Below are 19,862 nucleotides of genomic sequence, written 5' to 3' on the forward strand. Positions count from 1 at the left end.
TGGGCCAATTGTGCACCACCCCATGGGTCTCCCAGTCGCGGCCGGCTACGACAGAGCCTGGATTTGAACCAGGATCTCTAGTGGCACAGCTAGCACTGCGATGCAGTGCCTTAGACCACTGCGCCACTCGGGCGTATGATGCTCAGTCAGCCACTCTCACTAGGTCACTGACTTTTAGTTGTGAATTTTCCGCCAGGAAGAATCCCTTTTAGAACAGAAAATCCATGACTCTTTGTGATTCCTTTGTAAATCAAATGAGAGTGATCCAACAATTCAACAAACATTTCACTTTATCTAAGATACTTATAGACAGACAGACACACAAAGACAGACACACAGACAGATACAGAAAGACAGACACAAAGACAGACACAAAGACAGACACACAGACAGACAGACAGACAGGTTAGACCCTGGCTCTCCAGTCCACACCAGACCCTCTGCCACCCCTCCACCCCTGGCCTGCCACTTGTCAGTGATGTCACATGGCTACATTAACTGTAACGGACCTCACCAGAAGCTCATTACGGGAACACTTGACCCAATGAGCTAGAAGTGACTGGGCTATTTTTGGCAGCAAGGACGTCAATGGATTAATATGACTTTGATGGTGATGACCATGGAGGGTCATGCGTTCACATTCCCACATTTGAAAGCTTTACGTTAAGGGACCCCTATTCCCCATCTACAGGTGTGACTACTACCTTCACCATTACTTCACAGACAGTGTCCTGACTGTTTGGAAAGAATGTTAGACTGTTTTTTTCCTTGTCTTTTTTTTCCTTACCAAACAGTTTGGAAAGAATGTTAGACAGTTTTGATGTACTTATTATTTTAGACATAAAACCTAATCTTATTCAGGGGTTGTTGTTACACTGACTCAGACAAAGTACCTTTGTTTGGGAGTCTGGGAAAGCAGTCTTGCAATAAGATGGTAATACTCTGCCAAAATAGATAACACTACACATCCATTGTTTTAAGAATTTGACTTATGAGTAGGCCTCCTGTAGCTCAGTTGGTAGAGCATGGCGTTTGCAACGCACAGGGTTGTGGGTTCGATTCCCACGGGGGGCCAGTATGAAAAATGTATGCACTCACTAAAAAAACTGTAAGTCGCTCTGGAAAAGAGCGTCTGCTAAAAGACTTAAATGTAAAATGGTGAGAGAGCCAGCGAGGTGGGCAACACGAATGCTGCAGGTCGAGCCATCTGAGTTTAATTCCAGTCTTGTTTTGTTGAGGTGGACCAGAAACAGATGTTCATAGAGTTCTACTGGAGGTTATCAGGGTGGGAATGACCTTACCAGAGCAGGGCTCAATTAGTATTTGTGCACTTTCAAATACTTTAGCTGCCCTTGGTTGAGCTTGCCTGGCGCAAAATAACCAATGGAATAGGCCCAAAAGGGCAAAACCCTGCCCATCTGGCACTCTGTGCAGGCTAAGCCAAATGTTGAAAGTATCTGATGGAAAACAAATACTATTTGAATCCAGGCATGGGCCCTGCTGTTTCCAAACGTGCACAGGCCTCTCTTGTCATGTGTCGGTTATAACACTGAAAATCAGATTACCTAGATCTGGTTCCTCTATCGCTCCTCCTCTGTTCAGCCATTAGGTTGACCTTTGGAAGACTGGCCTGTTTTCTATTTTGGTTCAGATCTAGGCCATTTGGTTTGAACTGTTTATGGAAAGGTTGGACATTTTAATTATGTAAGCCAAAATGCTACAAGAAGCTAGCACTTATCTTATTATAAATACATAAATATGTAAACATCACTGTGTGGTCCTTGCTGTGACTAAGAATACACTAATGTAACATTGAACTACATGCACCCGTATCAAAACATGCTAATGTCACTTGGAATTTGTTATTAACTTGTGATATCACCTGTGCTACAACAATGAAGTTACCTCCGTCTGTGTGAGGAATCCAAGATGGAGTCCAACTGACGGTGGACGGACAGAGATGGTCTGAATGAAGCGCCTATTGTCCCCAAGGCCAGTCTCTGGTGTCGTCACTTTCCCTTGTTTTCGGGGAATGTGTAATTTGGGTCCAAACCTCTGGCTTGAGTTACCGTTGAAATCCCTTCGGGTAAGCCCTTGGTGGTGAAAATACAGTGTTGGGTTACAACAGACCTCCATTTGACAACAATGGCTTGGTTTCTCAAGACAAGGTTCTCCCAAACATTGAACCAGGAAATTCTGAAGTGGGAGAGCTTGTTGGTTTATTAGGACTGGTAAGAGTAGACAATGACACACTATGTTAAAAACATTATAATGTTTAGGGTTTGAAATGTCATCTATTTCTATGAAAATTAATTTCCAAGAAAATGTTTCACACAGTTTTTCTTGGAATAGGTGATTAAATATGATGTACAGTATACTTGACACACAAAGCTAATATTGCCTTGCTTAACAAATGGCTAAAACAACTCTGACCAGCCTAATATAAGCTCTTTGACTTAAGGCCTTTTGTAGTTAGTTGAACATTATAATGGATTAATTATGCTATTTGACAGTTTACAAAGAGAGTTAAGTACATTTCTAAGAATATGCCAGAGAGAGTGTAGTAGCTGTGACCCAAAGGCGCTTGGTGAGACTTACTCTAAGACAAACACCTGGGACACAGAGGCCAGTATTTGTGAGGAATCAAGATGACGTCATACTGCACCAATGACCTGGTTCTTTACTTGAGGTTGAAGATCACATCTGCTTCAGCTACTCTTCAACTATCAAAGGGGATCCAGTCTCTGTTTGTATCTGAAATGACACCATATTCCCTATAGTACGCTACTTTTGATGCTATAGTGCCGGGTTGTCAAACACATTTTCCACACGGGCCACATTTGATCTTCACCAAGATCCCAAAAATTGTTCACAAAAAGCTTATTTCTCTCAAATGTTGTGCACAAATTTGTTTATATCCCTGTTAGTGAGCATTTCTCCTTTGCCAAGATAATCCATCCATCTGACAGGTGTGGCATATCAAGAAGCTGACAGGTGTGGCATATCAAGGGGACAATAAAAGGCCACTCTAAAATGTGCAGTTTTGTCACACAACACAATGCCATAGATGTCTCATGTTTTGAGGGAGCATGCAATTGGCATGCTGACTACAGGAATGTCCACCAGAGCTGTTAACAGAGAATGTAATGTTCATTTCTCTACCATAAGCTGACCTCCCAACATTTTGTAAAAATAATTTGGCAGTACGTCCAACCGGCCTTACAACGGGCCTTACAACCACAGACCACGTGTAACCACGCCAAACCCGGACCTCCACATCCGGCTTCTTCACCTGCGGGATCGTCTGAGACCAGACACCCGGACAGCTGATGAAACTGAGGAGTATTTACAGTATGTCTGTCATAAAGCCCTTTTGTGGGAAAAAACTCATTCTGATTAGCTGGACCTGGCTCCCCAGTGGGTGGGCCTATGCCCTCCCAGGCCCAGCCATGGCTGCGCTCCTGCCCAGTCATGTGAAATCCATATATTAGGGCCTAATTTATTTATTTAAATTGACTGATTTCCTTATATGAACTGTAACTCAGTAAAATCGTTGAAATTGCTGCATGTTGCATTATTTTTGTTCAGTACATTACCGGTCAAAAGTTTTAGAACACCTACTCATTCAACAGTTCTTCTTTATTTTTACTATATTCTACATTGTAGAATAATAGTGAAGACATCAAAACTATGAAATAACACATATGGAATCATGTAGTAACCAAAAAGGTGTTAAACTAATTAAAATATATTTTATATTTGAGATTCTTCAAATAGCCACCCTTTGCCTTGACGGCAGCTTTGCACACTCTTGACATTCTCTCAACCAGCTTCACCTGCAATGCTTTTCCAACATTCTTGAAGGAGTTCCCACATATGCTGAGCACTTGTTGGCTGCTTTTCCTTCACTCTGCAGTCCGACTCATCCCAAACCATCTTAATTTGGTTGAGGTCGGGTGATTGTGGAGGCCAGGTCATCTGATGCAGCACTCCATCACTCTCCGTCTTGGTCAAATAGCCCTTAAACAGCCTAGAGGTGTGTTGGGTCAATATCCTGTTGAAAAACAAATGATAGTCCCACTAAGCCCAAACCAGATAGGATGGCGTATCGCTGCAGAATGGTGTGGTAGCCATGCTGGTTAAGTGTGCCTTGAATTCTAAATAAATCACAGACAGTGTCACCAGTAAAGTACACCCACACCATAACACCATCTCCTCCATGCTTTACAGTGGGAAATACACATGCAGAGATCATCCGTTCACCCACACCGCGTCTCGCAAAGACACGGCGGTTGGAACCAAAAATCTTGTACTCCAGACCAAAGGACATATTTCCACCGGTCTAATGTCCATTGCTCGTGTTTCTTGGCCCAAGCAAGTCTCTTCTTCTTATTGGTGTCCTTTAGTAGTGGTTTCTTTGCAGCAATTCAACCATGAAGGCCTGATTCACACAGTCTCCTCTGAACAGTTGATGTTGAGATGTGTCTGTTACTTGAACTCTGTGAAGCATTTATTTGGGCTGAAATTTCGGAGGCTGGTAACTCTAATGAACTTATCCTCTGCAGCAGAGGTAACTCTGGGTCTTCCATTCCTGTGGCGGTCCTCATGAGAGCCAGGTTCATCATAGCGCTTGATGTTTTTTGCGACTGCACTTGAAGAAACTTTCAAAGTTCTTGAAATGTTCCGTATTGGAGCTGTTCTTGCCATAATATGGACTTGGTCTTTTACCATATAAGGCTATCTGCTGTATACCCCACCCCCTACCTTGTCACAACACAACTGATTGGCTCAAACGCATTATGAAGGAAAGAAATTCCACAAATTAATGTTTAAGAAGGCACACCTGTTAATGGAAATGCATTCAAGGTGACTACCTCATGAAGCTGGTTGAGAGAATGCCAAGAGTGTGCAAAGCTGTCATCAAGGCAAATGGTGGCTATTTGAAGAATCTCAAATATAAAATATATTTTGGTTACTACATGATTCCATATGTGTTATTCCATAGTTTTGATGTCTTCACTATTATTCTACAATGTAGAAAATAGTAAAAATAAAGAAAAACCTTGAATGAGTAGGTGTTCTAAAACGTTTGACCGGTAGTGTATTTCTCTTTTGACACATGTACTATAGGGAATAGGGTGCCATTTTGCACATTTGCAAACTTGAGACATCTCTCTAAAAGACAATTTACTGGGAGGTTTTTGGGTCTGGATCACATTTCATTTTCTGAAGTGGCCCTTTGTATGATTTTCAACAGCTTTAGAGTCTTCTTTAGTGCCAGAATTTACTTCAACAGCAACCCAACAGTGGACAGGGGAATAACCTAAACCAAATAGCACACAGCTAAAATCATAGAGTGGATCCAACTTCATTAAGGACTAAATTGATCAGGCATTTTCACATTACAGTAAAAGGAAACCGGATTCCATGTAAGATATACCAGCACTACTATTCCATTGTCTCCTTTAACAAAGTATTTCTTGCAAGGTGGTTTCATCATCACCAGAGAAACCAGGCTGTGTAGGAGAGACTTGGGCTGCATGTCACACTTTCTACTCTTGTGTGTATTTCTCAGCACCAGTATATCTCAGAAGAGTCTTTTCAACATTAATAGAAAGATCAAGGTCTTGGGTTGAAACGGCGACCATGAACAACCCTGCATCAATTTCAAACCCCCATCATTGAACCGTAACTTATTTTTCTCTCTTTTTCAGTCCTAAACCCCCTTCTACAGATGGCATCAAGTCGAACCCGTCAAAGCGACACAGGGATCGGCTGAACGGAGAGCTGGACAAGTTGACCGGCCTTTTGCCGTTCTCAGAGGATGTACGTGCGAGGCTGGACAAGCTGTCTGTGCTTCGGCTCAGTGTGGGATACCTCAAGGTCAAGAGCTTCTTCAATGGTGAGTGGCACATACTCTGACTTATAGATAAACCAACACTTTAGCTGCCTCATAGGCCACATTGTGGCTAACTCTTACTGCAGAGGCTTCTTTTTTTCCCCCTTATATTCGCCTCGGTTCTCAACTCTCACTACTAGTCTTCCACTCGCTGTCTCTTTCTGCGTCTCTCTCTCTCTCTCTCGCTCTCTCGCTCTTCCTCTCTATTTCTCTCAGGAAACGGTCTATATCTGTGTTACCGTGTTAATGTCACTTTGAGTCTCTGAGGTCGAGTGTTGAGTAGAGGACAGACAGACATATGGTACCTCAGAGTGTCACATGGCCAGACGCAAGCTTCCTTTTCCTGTCGAGTGGCAACACATTGTTCTAAATATCATCACACACCCCTGTCTCCCCACCGCCCGCCCCTCTTAACTGTTCTCCCAAAACAGCAGAGGATGTTCTTTTGGTCGGAGATGTTAGCTAGCACTGCACACACACGCGTGCGCGCACACACACCAGGCAGGATTGACTGTCCTTGCTAGTGTTTCTGCCCCACACAACATTTCCTCACATTGTTCCCGCTCTGTCCAAAATAGCGTTAATTAGAAGCAGACTGCAGCCTCGTTGCAGGCCAGGCCATGACGAGAGCTCACCAACAGATCAGTTAGCTATAAACACTCTGCAACAACAACAAAGGCAAATCAGACAGGGTCCTTTGCATATTGTATGTTTTGGACATAACTTCCTTGGCAACCAGAGGTGTTAATTGTAACGAATGGAGACATGCGTTTATTGCGTTACTAAGTAAACGTCGCCAGGGCGATGGTCATACACAGTGTGAGTAGTCATGAGCTGCAAGCCCCAAAGCGGTTCAGAGATCCCGTTTTGTTTCCATTCTCTTTTGGCACCACAACAACACACACAACAGCAACAGCAGCAGCAGAGCCTCTCACCCTCTCTCTCTTTCTCCCTCCCTCTCTCTCTCTCTCTCTCTCTCTCTCTCTCTCTCTCTCTCTCTCTCTCTCTCTCTCTCTCTCTCTCTCTCTCTCTCTCTCTCTCTCTCTCTCTCTCGCTCCCCTCTCTCTCTCTCTCTCTCTTTCTCCCTCCCTCTCTCTCTCTCTCTCTCTCTCTCTCTCTCTCTCTCTCTCTCTCTCTCTCTCTCTCTCTCTCTCTCTCTCTCTCTCTCTCCCTCTCTCTCTCTCTCTCTCTCTCTCTCTTATGGAGCAACAGAGAGGGTCAGAAGGACAGGGAGGGTGTGTGGAGGGAGTTGGAAGTCAGGCCTTGACCTCTGACTCCACCCACACTCTACTTCCTGTGCAACCCCTTTCCCCCCTTTCCTCCTTCTGTTCCCTCCTTTCCTCCTTCCTCCTCAGCCTGTCTGAAGTTCAAGTTCACAAGCTCCTCCTCCCCTCAAACAAACACAACAGGATCCTAGTATAGTGGTGTATTGTGCTTGCACGGCATGGTCAGAAAATTGATTGTCATGTACAGTATATTAACTTAGACGGAAAATTATTTTGACATTATTAGTTGCTATTAAAGATACTAGAACTTTAGTTCAACTTTATTTTATTCACACATTTCTTAATGATGCAATTTTGGTCATCCTTAAACATGCTGTGGCAGTCACCTCCTCTTGCCCTTTTTGAATTCATGATCATAAAATGCTTTGGTCATGCCTGAGCTATGTGGATATATGGAGGGCTCAGAGTAGGTTGGTGGCTGGATGTTTGGCTCAGGATAAGGAGAAAGAGAGCTCTGTACTCTGAAGTCCAAGCTGGACCTGCTCTCTTGCGTCTTGCCTCAATCATAGGCCACTAAAGGATGATGGGAAGGAGGCCGGCCTAGAGCCGTAAGGCGTCGCAGTTGATGAGAAAAGCCCTAGGGTTGGGTCCCACGCCTCCCATGGCGCTCCACATAAGCAGCACATTGTGCGTTCCCCATGATCGTCAACCTACTGGCCCACCAGACCACAGTTTGCTGTCTCTCCCTGTCTACTGAAAGTACTGTGTTTTATGTCCCCCGGGTGTCTGCTCTCTGCATGGCCCCACTGCTACACAATCTATCTGTTGTCTCATCATAGTGGTGATCTTTAGTGTGTGACCACAGTTCAGAGTAGAAGTGTCAAACAACCATTTCCACACTTGATATCTCTCAAATATCTTCTGATGGAGAATGAATCTGAATATGCAAAACAGCAATATCTACACACACCACACGGTGAATAACAGTGAATGTTAATAGATTTGTCTGGCAGAGCTCACCATGCATTCACCGCTGCAATAATAACAGTGGTCTTTCAAGGCCTTCTTCAGACCATGTGATTCCTATCTCTGTGTTTGACTTGGCTGACACTGTGAAGTAAGGGAGTGTCAGTGATAGTGTGGGAATGGAGGTTTGACACTGTACGACTCTGAACTGGGGTCAGTAAAGTTTTAAGATCACCACCATGAATCCATGTGACTATGGTGAGACAACAGACAGACTCTGTAGCAGTGGGGCCCATGCAGAGTGCAGACACCCGGGCGAGATAAATACTGTGTGTGTGTGTCCGTGTCCGTGTGTACTGTCAGCAGACTGGGATCTAGACGGCCAGTAATGCTGATCATGTAGGATCATTAGATCTATGGTTCCTAACAGTGGTCTGTATTGATGACGATCAACACTTCATCCAGAAAAGAACTCAGAGATAGTCATGACTGTCGACTAAAAATATACTGAAGCACCGCTTTAACTTTATCTGTCACTATAGGCTTGTGTGAGCTCCATCGGTCATCCACCCCACAACACACACAACACACACATCCATCAATCCCTCTGCACCTCCACCCCTGTGCGTTGTCTCCCTGCCTAGCTCTGGCCTTTGTTTCTGTGAAGCCTGTTTATCGTCTCTGGGATCTGAGGCTGCCTGCCTGCTGGGCGTGGAGGGGCAGGTTTGGGGAGGGGATCTCTGGAGCATTGCTGGCTGGCTGCACAACCACAACACGAGGGACTGCTGTCGGAGTCAGCTGGCTTTGCCTAGTAATGGATCTGACATATAGATTATTGGTAGGCTCGACCCCTGTCACATTATAGCTCTACATATTAGAGCAGTGTTTAAAAAACTATGAATAGGACATGTCCCATTATAGCTGTGATATACCTGTAGTGTTCTTCATGTTCCTATGGACCTGCAAGGTGTGCAGGTTTCTGTCCTTGCATAGAACTACTAACATGTCAGATTCAACTCATAATGAGGAGCCTGATCAGTTCCAATTTAGTTGAATTTGTGTTGGATGCTGGGCTAGAAGAAAAGCCTGCACACCTTGTGGGTTCCTAGGAAACAGGATTGAAGAATACTCCTCCATTATGTACAGTCCTATGAAATAAAGCTGGAGCCATGCCTCCCAACTTTATCCCCGCTAGTGATGACATGACCCCTACCCCTCCCCATCCCCCCCTCGCTGTATCCTGTCTTGGGCCTCTGTGGGGATTTCACACAACGTTCATGGCTTTCGCAGATGTTTTTCCAGCATTGGGATTTTGCTTTGGGGAATAGGGAATAGTGCAGGTCGGGTCGCTAGCATGCCCCAACAGAGAGAGGCTGTAAAACAGGCTAAACAAGCTACTGAGACAGTCACCTTTGACCCCTCCATGCTAACCAATCACACATTCTCCTGGGGTCATGGTAAGGTTGCACTGAGGTTGTACTGAGGTTGTACTGATCTTGTAATGAGGTTGTACCTTGGTTGTACTGACGTTGTAATGAGGTTGTAATAAGGTTGGACAATGGCAACTATGTTTCATTTCACTTCCTGTGTGACATACCTTTGGTCTTATTTGTTGTTATGAACTGAAACCTCTTTCAGGTGCTGTTGTTTGTTTTACGAAGTGTTGACAGAGTGACATGGAGCAGCTTGGCACTCAGGGAGGGTGTTGAGTGTTGTGGGTGTTGCTGTTGGTGAGACAGCTACAACACAGGGTTGGACTCAACATTAGTGCATGTATAGGTCAAGCAAAAGGTAGAGTGACAGGGCTGCCATTTTGCTGAAAAACAAATGCTCCCGCTGAGACTAAACACACACTAAACACAAAGTCCTGAAACCAAACAGAACATAATTGGCCAATGTTGGGATAATACAGCTTTTCTTAATCAGTACAGAGAGAAATCATGGGACAGATTCGGTATTTATACAGTTATGATGTCACAGACCCAGGTTAGAGAAATGTACGTTTACATGTTCATACACTCAAATGACTGTAATGCATGTCATCTCAACATTTACCCTGTTTCCCTTTGTTGATTTTGAAGTCCAGTCAAAGATAGCTGCCTGAAGGATGGATGCAATTTGTAAAGTGCATGATCACACACCAGATCAATTTGCATTGTTATTGCCATTCTTTTAGTCTGTCTATGTGACGCCATTGTAACTACAGTGAGTAAGTGGGGTTAGTGAGCGGGATGGCGTCTGGACATGTTCAGTTGGGTAGTGTTTGACATTGTAGACACATTGAGGGCTACGCACACACACACACACACACACACACACACAAATACACACACTGCTCTAGGACATAACATGATGAAATGGAGTAAGGAGAAGTCACAGACACAGAGAGGAATGTTCCCTGTCACCATTACCAGTGACCTCTAACCTCTGACCTCCCAGAACAACCTCACAGGCTCAGACAGGCTCAAGGCTTTGACATGTTGTTGTTGACTACCTAGACACCAGGGTTTCCCAAACTCGGTCCTGGGCCTCACTGGGTGCACGTTTTGGTTTTTTGGCCTAACACTACCCAGCTGATTCAAATAACCAACTCATCATCAAGCTTTGATTATTTGAATCAGCTGTGTAGTGCTAGGGCAAAAAACAAAATGTGTTAGGGAAACCCTGACCTAGGACAGGTGCAGTCAATACAAAGCTTTAGTTCAAATACCTGTTTGAGAGGGATAACAGTCACTGCTAATCTAACTCTATGACCAAATGAGACCCCAGCCTTAGGACTGACGGTGTGTTTGGATGAGTCTTTGTGCTGAGTTTTACCTTAGATGACTAGTACTCTCTCTGTTGCGCCCTCCTACTTCTCTCTTTCTCATTGATTTTCTCCCCCTTTTTTCTTCCCCTCACCCTCTCAACCAGTTCTTTACTGAACAAAGTATGAAAGCAGACCAATACCTGAAGTATCATAATGTGATTTCTGTAACCGATTCAGGCAACAGGAAGACACACCGTCCTTTTTCAGATGAGTAAATATCATAAAGCTATTGTGTGACTCACACTAATAGTGGTTTATGAGCCTATAATATCACAACCTGACTAAAACATTAGTCACTCTGTAACAGCAAACAGTTTAAATCTGTTTTTGAAGAACTAGTCCAGTCACATTAGTTATTTCACTATGATGCATAGTTATAGTGCCGTAGGAATGTCCCTTGGGCACCGCAATAAGAATAACAACAATAGTGATCATATAACCACAGTGATATTACCATCCAACACCCATTTAACACAACGATGTCAAGCCCGGCTTATGATTTACAGCACAATACACACTGAGTAAACAAAGAAAGACATCACGCCAAACTACAACTAGAACGACATGCTCTTTTCCTTTTCTACTACAGGCGTTTCCTTCTCTCTGTTTTCTTCTCTCTGTTTCCTTCTCTCCGTTTTCTTGGGGCACAGTGGGTCTTTAGCGGGTGCTTGGGCATGTTCCTACTTGAGCAGCTAGCTGCTTGCTGCTGTGTTTTGACTGGGGTTGTGCTTCAGAGGGTAGGCCAAGAGTCAGGGCCCTATGCTAGCTGAGATGGCTAAGATGGAGTCCTGCATTGGGTGGGTTTGGAGGACCCGGAAAGAGTGCAGGAGTGGAGTTCAGTGGCTGCCACAGACCAAGTGCCCTGTAAATTTACTCCAGTGTTGCATCATGACCATCTTGATCATCTCACTGGCTTGCTTAGATTGTGCACAGGTTGAACAGGCCCCACTCCACCCCTGCCATTTTATTTTGTTTTATTTTAAGTTCCAACTTATTGAGCAGCGCCCTCTCTGTAATGGCTATCAAACACAAGGCCAAACAGTTCGTACATGGACAATATCTGTGTCTGGTTAGCGTGAGCTCCTCTAGTTTCCAGATGGTGTCAAGGTCCTGTGTTTGAGTTAAGATCAAGTTACATTGCAGGCAAAGTGCCAAGACTGAGGAATCTGCCCCATGCCTACTACACCATATCACAAACCCAGCAGATTCCTCCAGTTAAACCAACTGCTAGCTAGCTCTGAAATACTAGCCCTGTACTGTATTTGAACTAAAAGGACACTGGGGTCTCTACCCATAGTTGGGGTCGAATTTGACAAGAGATTTCTATCTTAAAATGCCCATAATAAAGAGTTATGCATTGTAAGGCATTGCCACGATCTTAAAATGCCCAAAATAAAGAGGTATGCATTGTAGGGCATTGATTGCCACAATGTCCACATATGACATTTTTTAGTAAAAGGTGGTCAGAGATGAGTAAAGGAAGGGATACTGTTAGGGTTAAGGTGTGCATTGAACCAATCACAGAGGTTTAGAGGTTTGTAGAACCAATCGCAGGATGACCACAGGGGTCATAAGGTCAGACAGAGGTCAGCAGCAGTCGAGAAAGGCTGTCTCAATCAGGCCAGGTTAAAGGTCACCATGCAGGACTGGCCCTAATGACCTAGAGCTTTCAATCACATGTTCCTCGTAGAGTTCAAGCCCTGGCCCTTTTCTTTTTCGTGTGTGTGTGTGTGTGCGTGCATGCGTGTGCGTGCATGCGTGTGTGTGTGTGATTGTGTGAGAATGGAATTTCCTTTTCACTTAAGAAATTACTGTTTGAACTTTACAAAGACCATATTGCATCCCAAATAGCACCCTATTCCCTACATAGTGCACTACTTTTGACCAGCCCTGGTCAAAGTAGTGCACTATGTAGGGAATAGGGTGCCATTTGGGACATGGACCATTACGTTAGAATGAATGACTCCAGCCAAAACAAATATTGATGTTCTGACTCCCTCTGAAACAAACTGCCTCTTTTTTCCTATCAACAATGGAGAAGCCGTAGAACTCTCTCTATGGAAGAATAAAATGGGTGAAAAAAAATAGGACCAGGAAAATCAATGCTCGAGGAAGACAATGTCAAAAGTTGCTATTGTAAGTAAAAGAAAAAGGGTATTTCGTAATAGCTCCCACACTAGTTGAAAAGGAGTCGTCAGTTGAGAGTGAAAGTCGAAAGGGGTTCTCATGGAGCAAGCCATGATGACACGACAGGGACAAAGGAATGAAAGTCCCCAAAGAGACTTGTGGGCCTAATCCTGTTTCTTTCTGTAGGTCTACTCCTGTTTCTTTCTGTAGGCCTACTCCTGTTTCTTTCTGTAGGCTTACTCCTGTTTCTTTCTGTAGGCCTAATCCTGTTTCTTTCTGTAGGTCTACTCCTGTTTCTTTCTGTAGGTCTACTCCTGTTTCTTTCTGTAGGCCTACTCCTGTTTCTTTCTGTAGGCCTACTCCTGTTTCTTTCTGTAGGCCTACTCCTGTTTCTTTCTGTAGGCCTACTCCTGTTTCTTTCTGTAGGTCTACTCCTGTTTCTTTCTGTAGGTCTACTCCTGTTTCTTTCTGTAGGCCTACTCCTGTTTCTTTCTGTAGGTCTACTCCTGTTTCTTTCTGTAGGTCTACTCCTGTTTCTTTCTGTAGGTCTACTCCTGTTTCTTTCTGTAGGCCTAATCCTGTTTCTTTCTGTAGGTCTACTCCTGTTTCTTTCTGTAGGCCTACTGCTGTTTCTTTCTGTAGGCCTACTCCTGTTTCTTTCTGTAGGCCTACTCCTGTTTCTTTCTGTAGGCCTACTCCTGTTTCTTTCTGTAGGTCTACTCCTGTTTCTTTCTGTAGGTCTACTCCTGTTTCTTTCTGTAGGTCTACTCCTGTTTCTTTCTGTAGGTCTACTCCTGTTTCATTCTGTAGGTCTACTCCTGTTTCTTTCTGTAGGTCTAATCCTGGCTGCATGATAAGTACAAGAATAGAGAAGCAGGCAATAGGACACTTTGGCCTCCGATTATATAGTGCTCTTTAGCAGACCTACGCCAACCTGAAAGGTATCAGCTGGTTCATTACGTCCAATTGAGTTGTTTTAGGGGGGATATGCCCCTCATCCTACCCAGCATATTAGGCAAAATAATCCACTTGATGCTTTTCCTTATTATTGAGAGATAAGATCGAGATTGATGGGAACAGAGGGAATTAGGGGTTGTGGGGTTTTATAAGGGGAGGGGGGAGGAGGGACTTGGTGAATCATCGCTTCTCATTTCTGATGCATGAGTTCAACTTTTGGCAAGACGAGCCGAAACGGAGAGAAACTTCATCGCTCTGAAGGACAGCTGTTATGTTTTCGCCCTTTCTTATAAACCTCCAGTGTTATTCAGCTGTCACTGAGTCACACACTCAGATACTAACAACCCCACAACAGAAGAGATAGTCAAGAAGGGGAAAAAAACTATTCCTTTATTTTCAATGAATGAAACATCTTCCAGAGAATACACAGGGGATGAATAATAGACTTCTCCTTTTACAATGTGTCGTGTGAACGGTGCGAGTTAACATTAGAAAGACCTCGAAGGACCCCCCCTTCAAGACAAAACTAGTCATTTTGACTCCAACGTTCTAACAGTCTAATAAATACATTTCATATATGCTATCGGAAAAATACTCCTTTGGTTGTGTTTATGAAGGTCTTGGGTATCATTAGAATACGAAACATTTTTATTTCAAAGAACACTATAACATTTTAATTTGTTTATGTTACTGTAGGCTATCTGTTGCCGCATGCTCAAGTGTGGAGCGCATGGAACAGTGGTTATTCTTGGAAAAAGTGATATTGTGAAATAAAGCTCATCTCTTAAATTTTAGAGTTATTTGGCAATGGTAAGTGTTATGGAAACCTCAGAATCTGTTCTTTCTGATACTATATAAAAATCAAAATGTCTTACCAGCATGTGACTCTGTAGGAGGATTTGAAAAAGTAACTTCCTCTTAAAACTGGTTATAACACAAATTCTGTTTGTGATATCGAAATGCTGTCACGCCCTGGCTCTAGGGACTCTTTTATGTTGAGCCAGGGTGTGTAGTGTTTATGTTTTGTGTTCTATGTTCACGATCTAGTTTATGTGTTTCTATGTTGGCCGGGGTGGTTCTCAATCAGAGGCAACGTGAATCAGCTGTTGCTTGTTGTCTCTGATTGGGAACCATACTTAGGCAGCCTATTGTGCACTTGTCTTTTGTGGGATCTTGTTTCCGGAGAGGTTTGTGTTTGTTAACCTTAGGACTTCACGTATCGTTTTGTTGTTTTGTTATTGTTAATAAGTACTCATTAAAAGATGTACGCATATCACGCTGCGCCTTGGTCCGTTGCTTACGACGATCGTGACAAATGCTGTGTGTGTGGGCTTGTATTACTATCCTTGTGGATACCGGAAATCCACAAAAGTCCCCACAAGGATAGTAAAACAAAGACAATTCTACCTTGTGGGACATTTCCCCTGTGTGCGTTTGCACATGCGTCTGTGCTAGTTTATTCGTGCATGTGTGTGTGTGTGTGTGTGTGTGTGCGCTCCTCAGTCAGTTATCAGGGGAAACCTGGTGAACATGTTGAGTAATCCCCTTTATGTATACAGGATGCTCTCTTTGTTCAGACTGAGTGGCTCATAGGAAGTCAGGCTGAATAGGAACGCCTCACTGTGGCCTGTTGCCTGGTGTCTCAGAGCAGCAAGGTGCCTGCTAACCTCTGCTCTAGCCCATCACCCCTGGCTATGATCTAGCTCTGGCTTTCTCCCTGCTCCTCTGGCTGCCGGGGAGAGATGTGGGTTAGATGCAGGATGTTGTATCGTTGTTCAGGGCTGGGCTGGACAAGACTGGATAGGACTGGACTGTGACTTTATCGTTCGGTTAGCGGCAGTTCTAATTGTATCCCTCAGGTGATGACATGCCTCAGGAAGGGAATATCCATTTCCAACCGTCTACTTCCCTGAGTTTGTACAAACAGGGTTAGGGTTAAGGTTAACCCTAACCCTAACCCTAACCCTAACAGTGTGTTCCTATGCACAAGACTGTTGAATAAGAATGTGCATTCGGGTACAGACCTGCCATGATGATTCATAAGAGCAACGATGATCTAGCGTTTTCTCAGTTCCTTCCATGAAGGAAACTCAGGTCATCCTTTATTTGAGATTTAAAGGCCTAATATTTGACAATGTGTCAAGAGCAAACATGAGCCTCGAGCCTGTATGTTCTTCCAATGACACAAAATGGCGGAACAGTTTCACCCACTGTCATGGCACAGATCATTAAACATGTTGCACCAGACTGCACGTATCGCCTGAGTTACTGTATACAGTACACTTCGAGCTCACCTGACATCACATCAAGACACAAGGAAGTGATTTGGTTTAACATCATGGCGGTGGAAAATTACTGGCAGGCATTCCCCGCCCCAAGAGCTATGAATGAACGTTTACATAGGCAGAGCCCCGTGTGGGTTATTAGAATAAAGAGGTGGAGAAGTGGTTATCTGTCTCTCTCTCTTCCATTCTTGCTCTCTCTTTTTCTGTCTTTCTTTCTCTCCCTCATCAAATATTTGCACCTCTTTCACCCTCTTCTGCTTGGCATAAATAACATCTTTGAAGTGAACACACTGAACACTGAAAAACCTGTTGGAGCCGATTACAGAATTCCCTAGTGGAGTGTGCTAGCTGTTTCCTGACATATCCTTAATCTGTGGATTCAAAGTCATAATTCATAGGGAAATGTACTTCTGTGGAAATAAGACAGTATGGTTTTGTTGGGCAAACATAATAGTTTATATTTCACTACCAAGCTTGTGTAAATGTATTGCAGTTACCTGGCCTTGTTACAGTACTACAGTTGAAGTCGGAAGTTTACATACACCTTAGCCAAATACATTTAAACTCAGTTTTTCACAATTCCTAACATTTAATCCTAGTAAAAATTCCCTGTTTTAGGTCAGTTAGGATCACCACTTTATTTTAAGAATGTGAAATATCAGAATAATAGTAGACTCAGTGGGTCAGAAGTTTACGTGCACTCAATTAGTATTTGGTAGTATTGCCTTTAAATTGTTTAACTTGGGTCAAACGTTCCGGGTAGCCTTCCACAAGCTTCCCACAATAAGTTGGGTGAATTTTGGCCTATTCCTCCTGACAGAGCTGGTGTAACTGAGTCAGGTTTGTAGGCCTCCTTGCTCGCACACGCTTTTTCAGTTCTGCCCACACATTTTCTATAGGATTGAGGTCAGGGCTTTGTGATGGCCACTCCAATACCTTGACTTTGTTGTCCTTAAGCCATTTTGCCACTACTTTGGAAGTATGCTTGGGGTCATTGTCCATTTGGAAGACCCCATTTGCGACCAAGCTTTAACTTCCTGACTGATGTCTTGAGATGTTGCTTCAATATATCCACATAACTTTCCTTCCTCATGATGCCATCTATTTTGTGAAGTGCACCAGTCCCTCCTGCAGCAAAGCACCCCCACAGCATGATGCTGCCACCCCTGTGCTTCACCGTTGGGATGGTGTTCTTCGGCTTGCAAGCATCCCCCTTTTTTCTCCAAACATAACGATGGTCATTATGGCCAAACAGTTCTATTTTTGTTTCATCAGACCAGAGGACATTTCACCAAAAAGTACGATCTTTGTCCCCATGTGCAGTTGCAAACTGTAGTCTGGTTTTTTATGGCGGTTTTGGAGCAGTGGCTTCTTCCTTGCTGAGCGGCCTTTCAGGTTATGTCGAAATAGGACTCGTTTTACTGTGGATATAGATACTTTTATACCTGTTTCCTCCAGCATCTTCACAAGGTCCTTTGCTGTTGTTCTGTGATTGATTTGCACTTTTAGTAACCAAAGTACGTTCATCTCTAGGAGACAGAACCCGTCTCCTTCCTCAGAGGTATGACGGCTGCGTGGTCCCATGGTGTTTATACTTGCGTACTATTGTTTGTACAGATGAATGTGGTACCTTCAGGCGTTTGGAAATTGCTCCCAAGGATGAACCAGACTTGTGGAGTTCTACAAATTCTTTTCTGAGGTCTTGGCTGATTTCTTTTGATTTTCACATGATGTCAAGCAAAGAGGCACAAAGAGTTTGAAGGTAGGCCTTGAAATACATCCACAGGTACACCTCCAATTGTCTGAAATGATGTCAATTAGCCTATCAGAAGCTTCTAAAGCCATGACATAATTTTCTGGAATTTTCCAAGGCACAGTCAACTTAGTGTATGTAAACTTCTGACCCACTGGAATTGTGATACAGTGAATTATAAGTGAAAGAATCTGTCTGTAAACAGTTGTTGGAAAATTACTTGTGTCATGCACAAAGTAGATGTCCTAACCAACTTGCCAAAACTATATTTTGTTTACAAGAAATTTGTGGAGTGGTTGAAAAACAAGTTTTAATGACTCCAACCTAAGTGTATGTAAACTTCCGACTTCAACTGTATATCTCTTTTAAAAAGCAGAAATCAGAATTTTGGCTACAATGAGATTTTGAACTGAAAACAACACTTCCCCTTGCAAGAGTTGTGTAAAGCAAGCAAACTTGAGGAAGTAGAGAAAATAACTCCAGCAGCTACAGTTTGTGCAATATATCAAGTGACAGACAGATACTTAGAATGTCCGTTCTGTCAGAGATGTTTGCTTTGGCTCTGGCCATTGCTTCCTCCCTGCTCGGACAGCAGAATCACTCTGGACACCCGGTCATGTCCGCTCTCCACTCTTCCCTTCCTGTCTTTTGCAAACTCTCCCTCTCTCTCTCTCCCCCCCGACCTCCTCAATTTAATGTTCCCTTGAGACCTGGTCATAGTCGTAATGTGTCGTAGTGTTGTGGGGTGGGTTTTATCAGCGCTGCAGTGAGCGAGGCACACAGGAAGAGATAGGGCTCTCTTTCCTCTTGGCAGCCGTGGGTCCCCAGTGGAGGCAGGCTTGCGTGAGAGCAGGGCCCGGGATCTGTCAGCGGAGCTGGGGCTGGAGCTGGGAGGGGGCGAGGAGGGGGGTGGGGTCTCTCAGTCAGTTCTCTTTGCCTCTCAAGGTCTCCTGTATTAGCACTGGGGACACACAGACGAGGTGCCCTTGTCTGTCAGCGAACCTCAAGAACAAGCACACACACACACAGTGCAACACAGGGTGTTGATGTCAGAAATCCAGGAGGCCCTTTTCAGCATGGGTTGTTGGTGTTGCTGGGATGTGGTGGCAGGGAGGGTGGAGTGGGGGGGTGTTCATTTCCAGGGCCCCCTTCTTCTTCTTCCTCATGGACCTGTTGGCTCTCACTGGAGGACGAGGGGTAGAAGTGTACGCCCCCACCCCCATAAAAAACACACACCTAGAGGGAGTGAGAGTGAGAGAGAGAGAGAGAGAGAGAGAGAGAGAGAGAGAGAGAGAGAGAGAGAGAGAGAGAGAGAGAGAGAGAGAGAGAGAGAGGGAGAGAGGGAGAGAGAGAGAGAGGGAGAGAGAGAGAGGGAGAGAGAGAGAGAGAGAGAGAGAGAGAGAGAGAGAGAGAGAGAGAGAGAGAGTGAGAGATATTACAAGTGCCTGCTGAACCAACTCTTCATTATGTCAGTTGTTCTTCTCTCCTATGGGCCTGCAGGATCCAGGACAGACAGACAGGCCTTATTTTAGCTGCTGCGTCGTCGCTCGGCTTGACGCACTGAGCACCACCGCCACCACCTTATCAAATGACAGGGGTCTGGAAGGACAGATCCAGTGGCGGAGAATGAGGCAGGAGTGTCCATGGGCCTGGATGCCTGGCCTTGATGTTGAGACAAACTGTCAGCAACATTTTTTTGCTCACTTACTTTAGCCACTGTTGATTGGTGCAGGCATCCACTGGCTGTCGTTATGGGATGGGACGGTGTGTGTGTGTGGCTGTGGTTACGGGATGATATGTGGATCCAAAAGATTACTCAGGACATCTCCTATAACGAGGC

At 44.3% G+C, this 19,862-nt stretch overlaps 1 protein-coding gene across 1 annotated transcript in view; it reads left to right on the forward strand.

Annotated features, from left to right (window-relative positions):
- ahr2 (aryl hydrocarbon receptor 2) overlaps positions 1 to 19,862 on the forward strand; it is a 67,719-nt gene that overhangs the window by 2,716 nt on the left and 45,141 nt on the right. The window contains exon 2 of the mRNA XM_041870286.2: positions 5,715 to 5,902. Coding sequence (XP_041726220.2) covers positions 5,715 to 5,902 — 188 coding nt within the window. The remainder of the gene's footprint in view (positions 1 to 5,714; positions 5,903 to 19,862) is intronic.

Source organism: Coregonus clupeaformis, unplaced genomic scaffold (assembly GCF_020615455.1).
Source record: "Coregonus clupeaformis isolate EN_2021a unplaced genomic scaffold, ASM2061545v1 scaf0351, whole genome shotgun sequence".
NCBI classification, from domain to species: domain Eukaryota; kingdom Metazoa; phylum Chordata; class Actinopteri; order Salmoniformes; family Salmonidae; genus Coregonus; species Coregonus clupeaformis.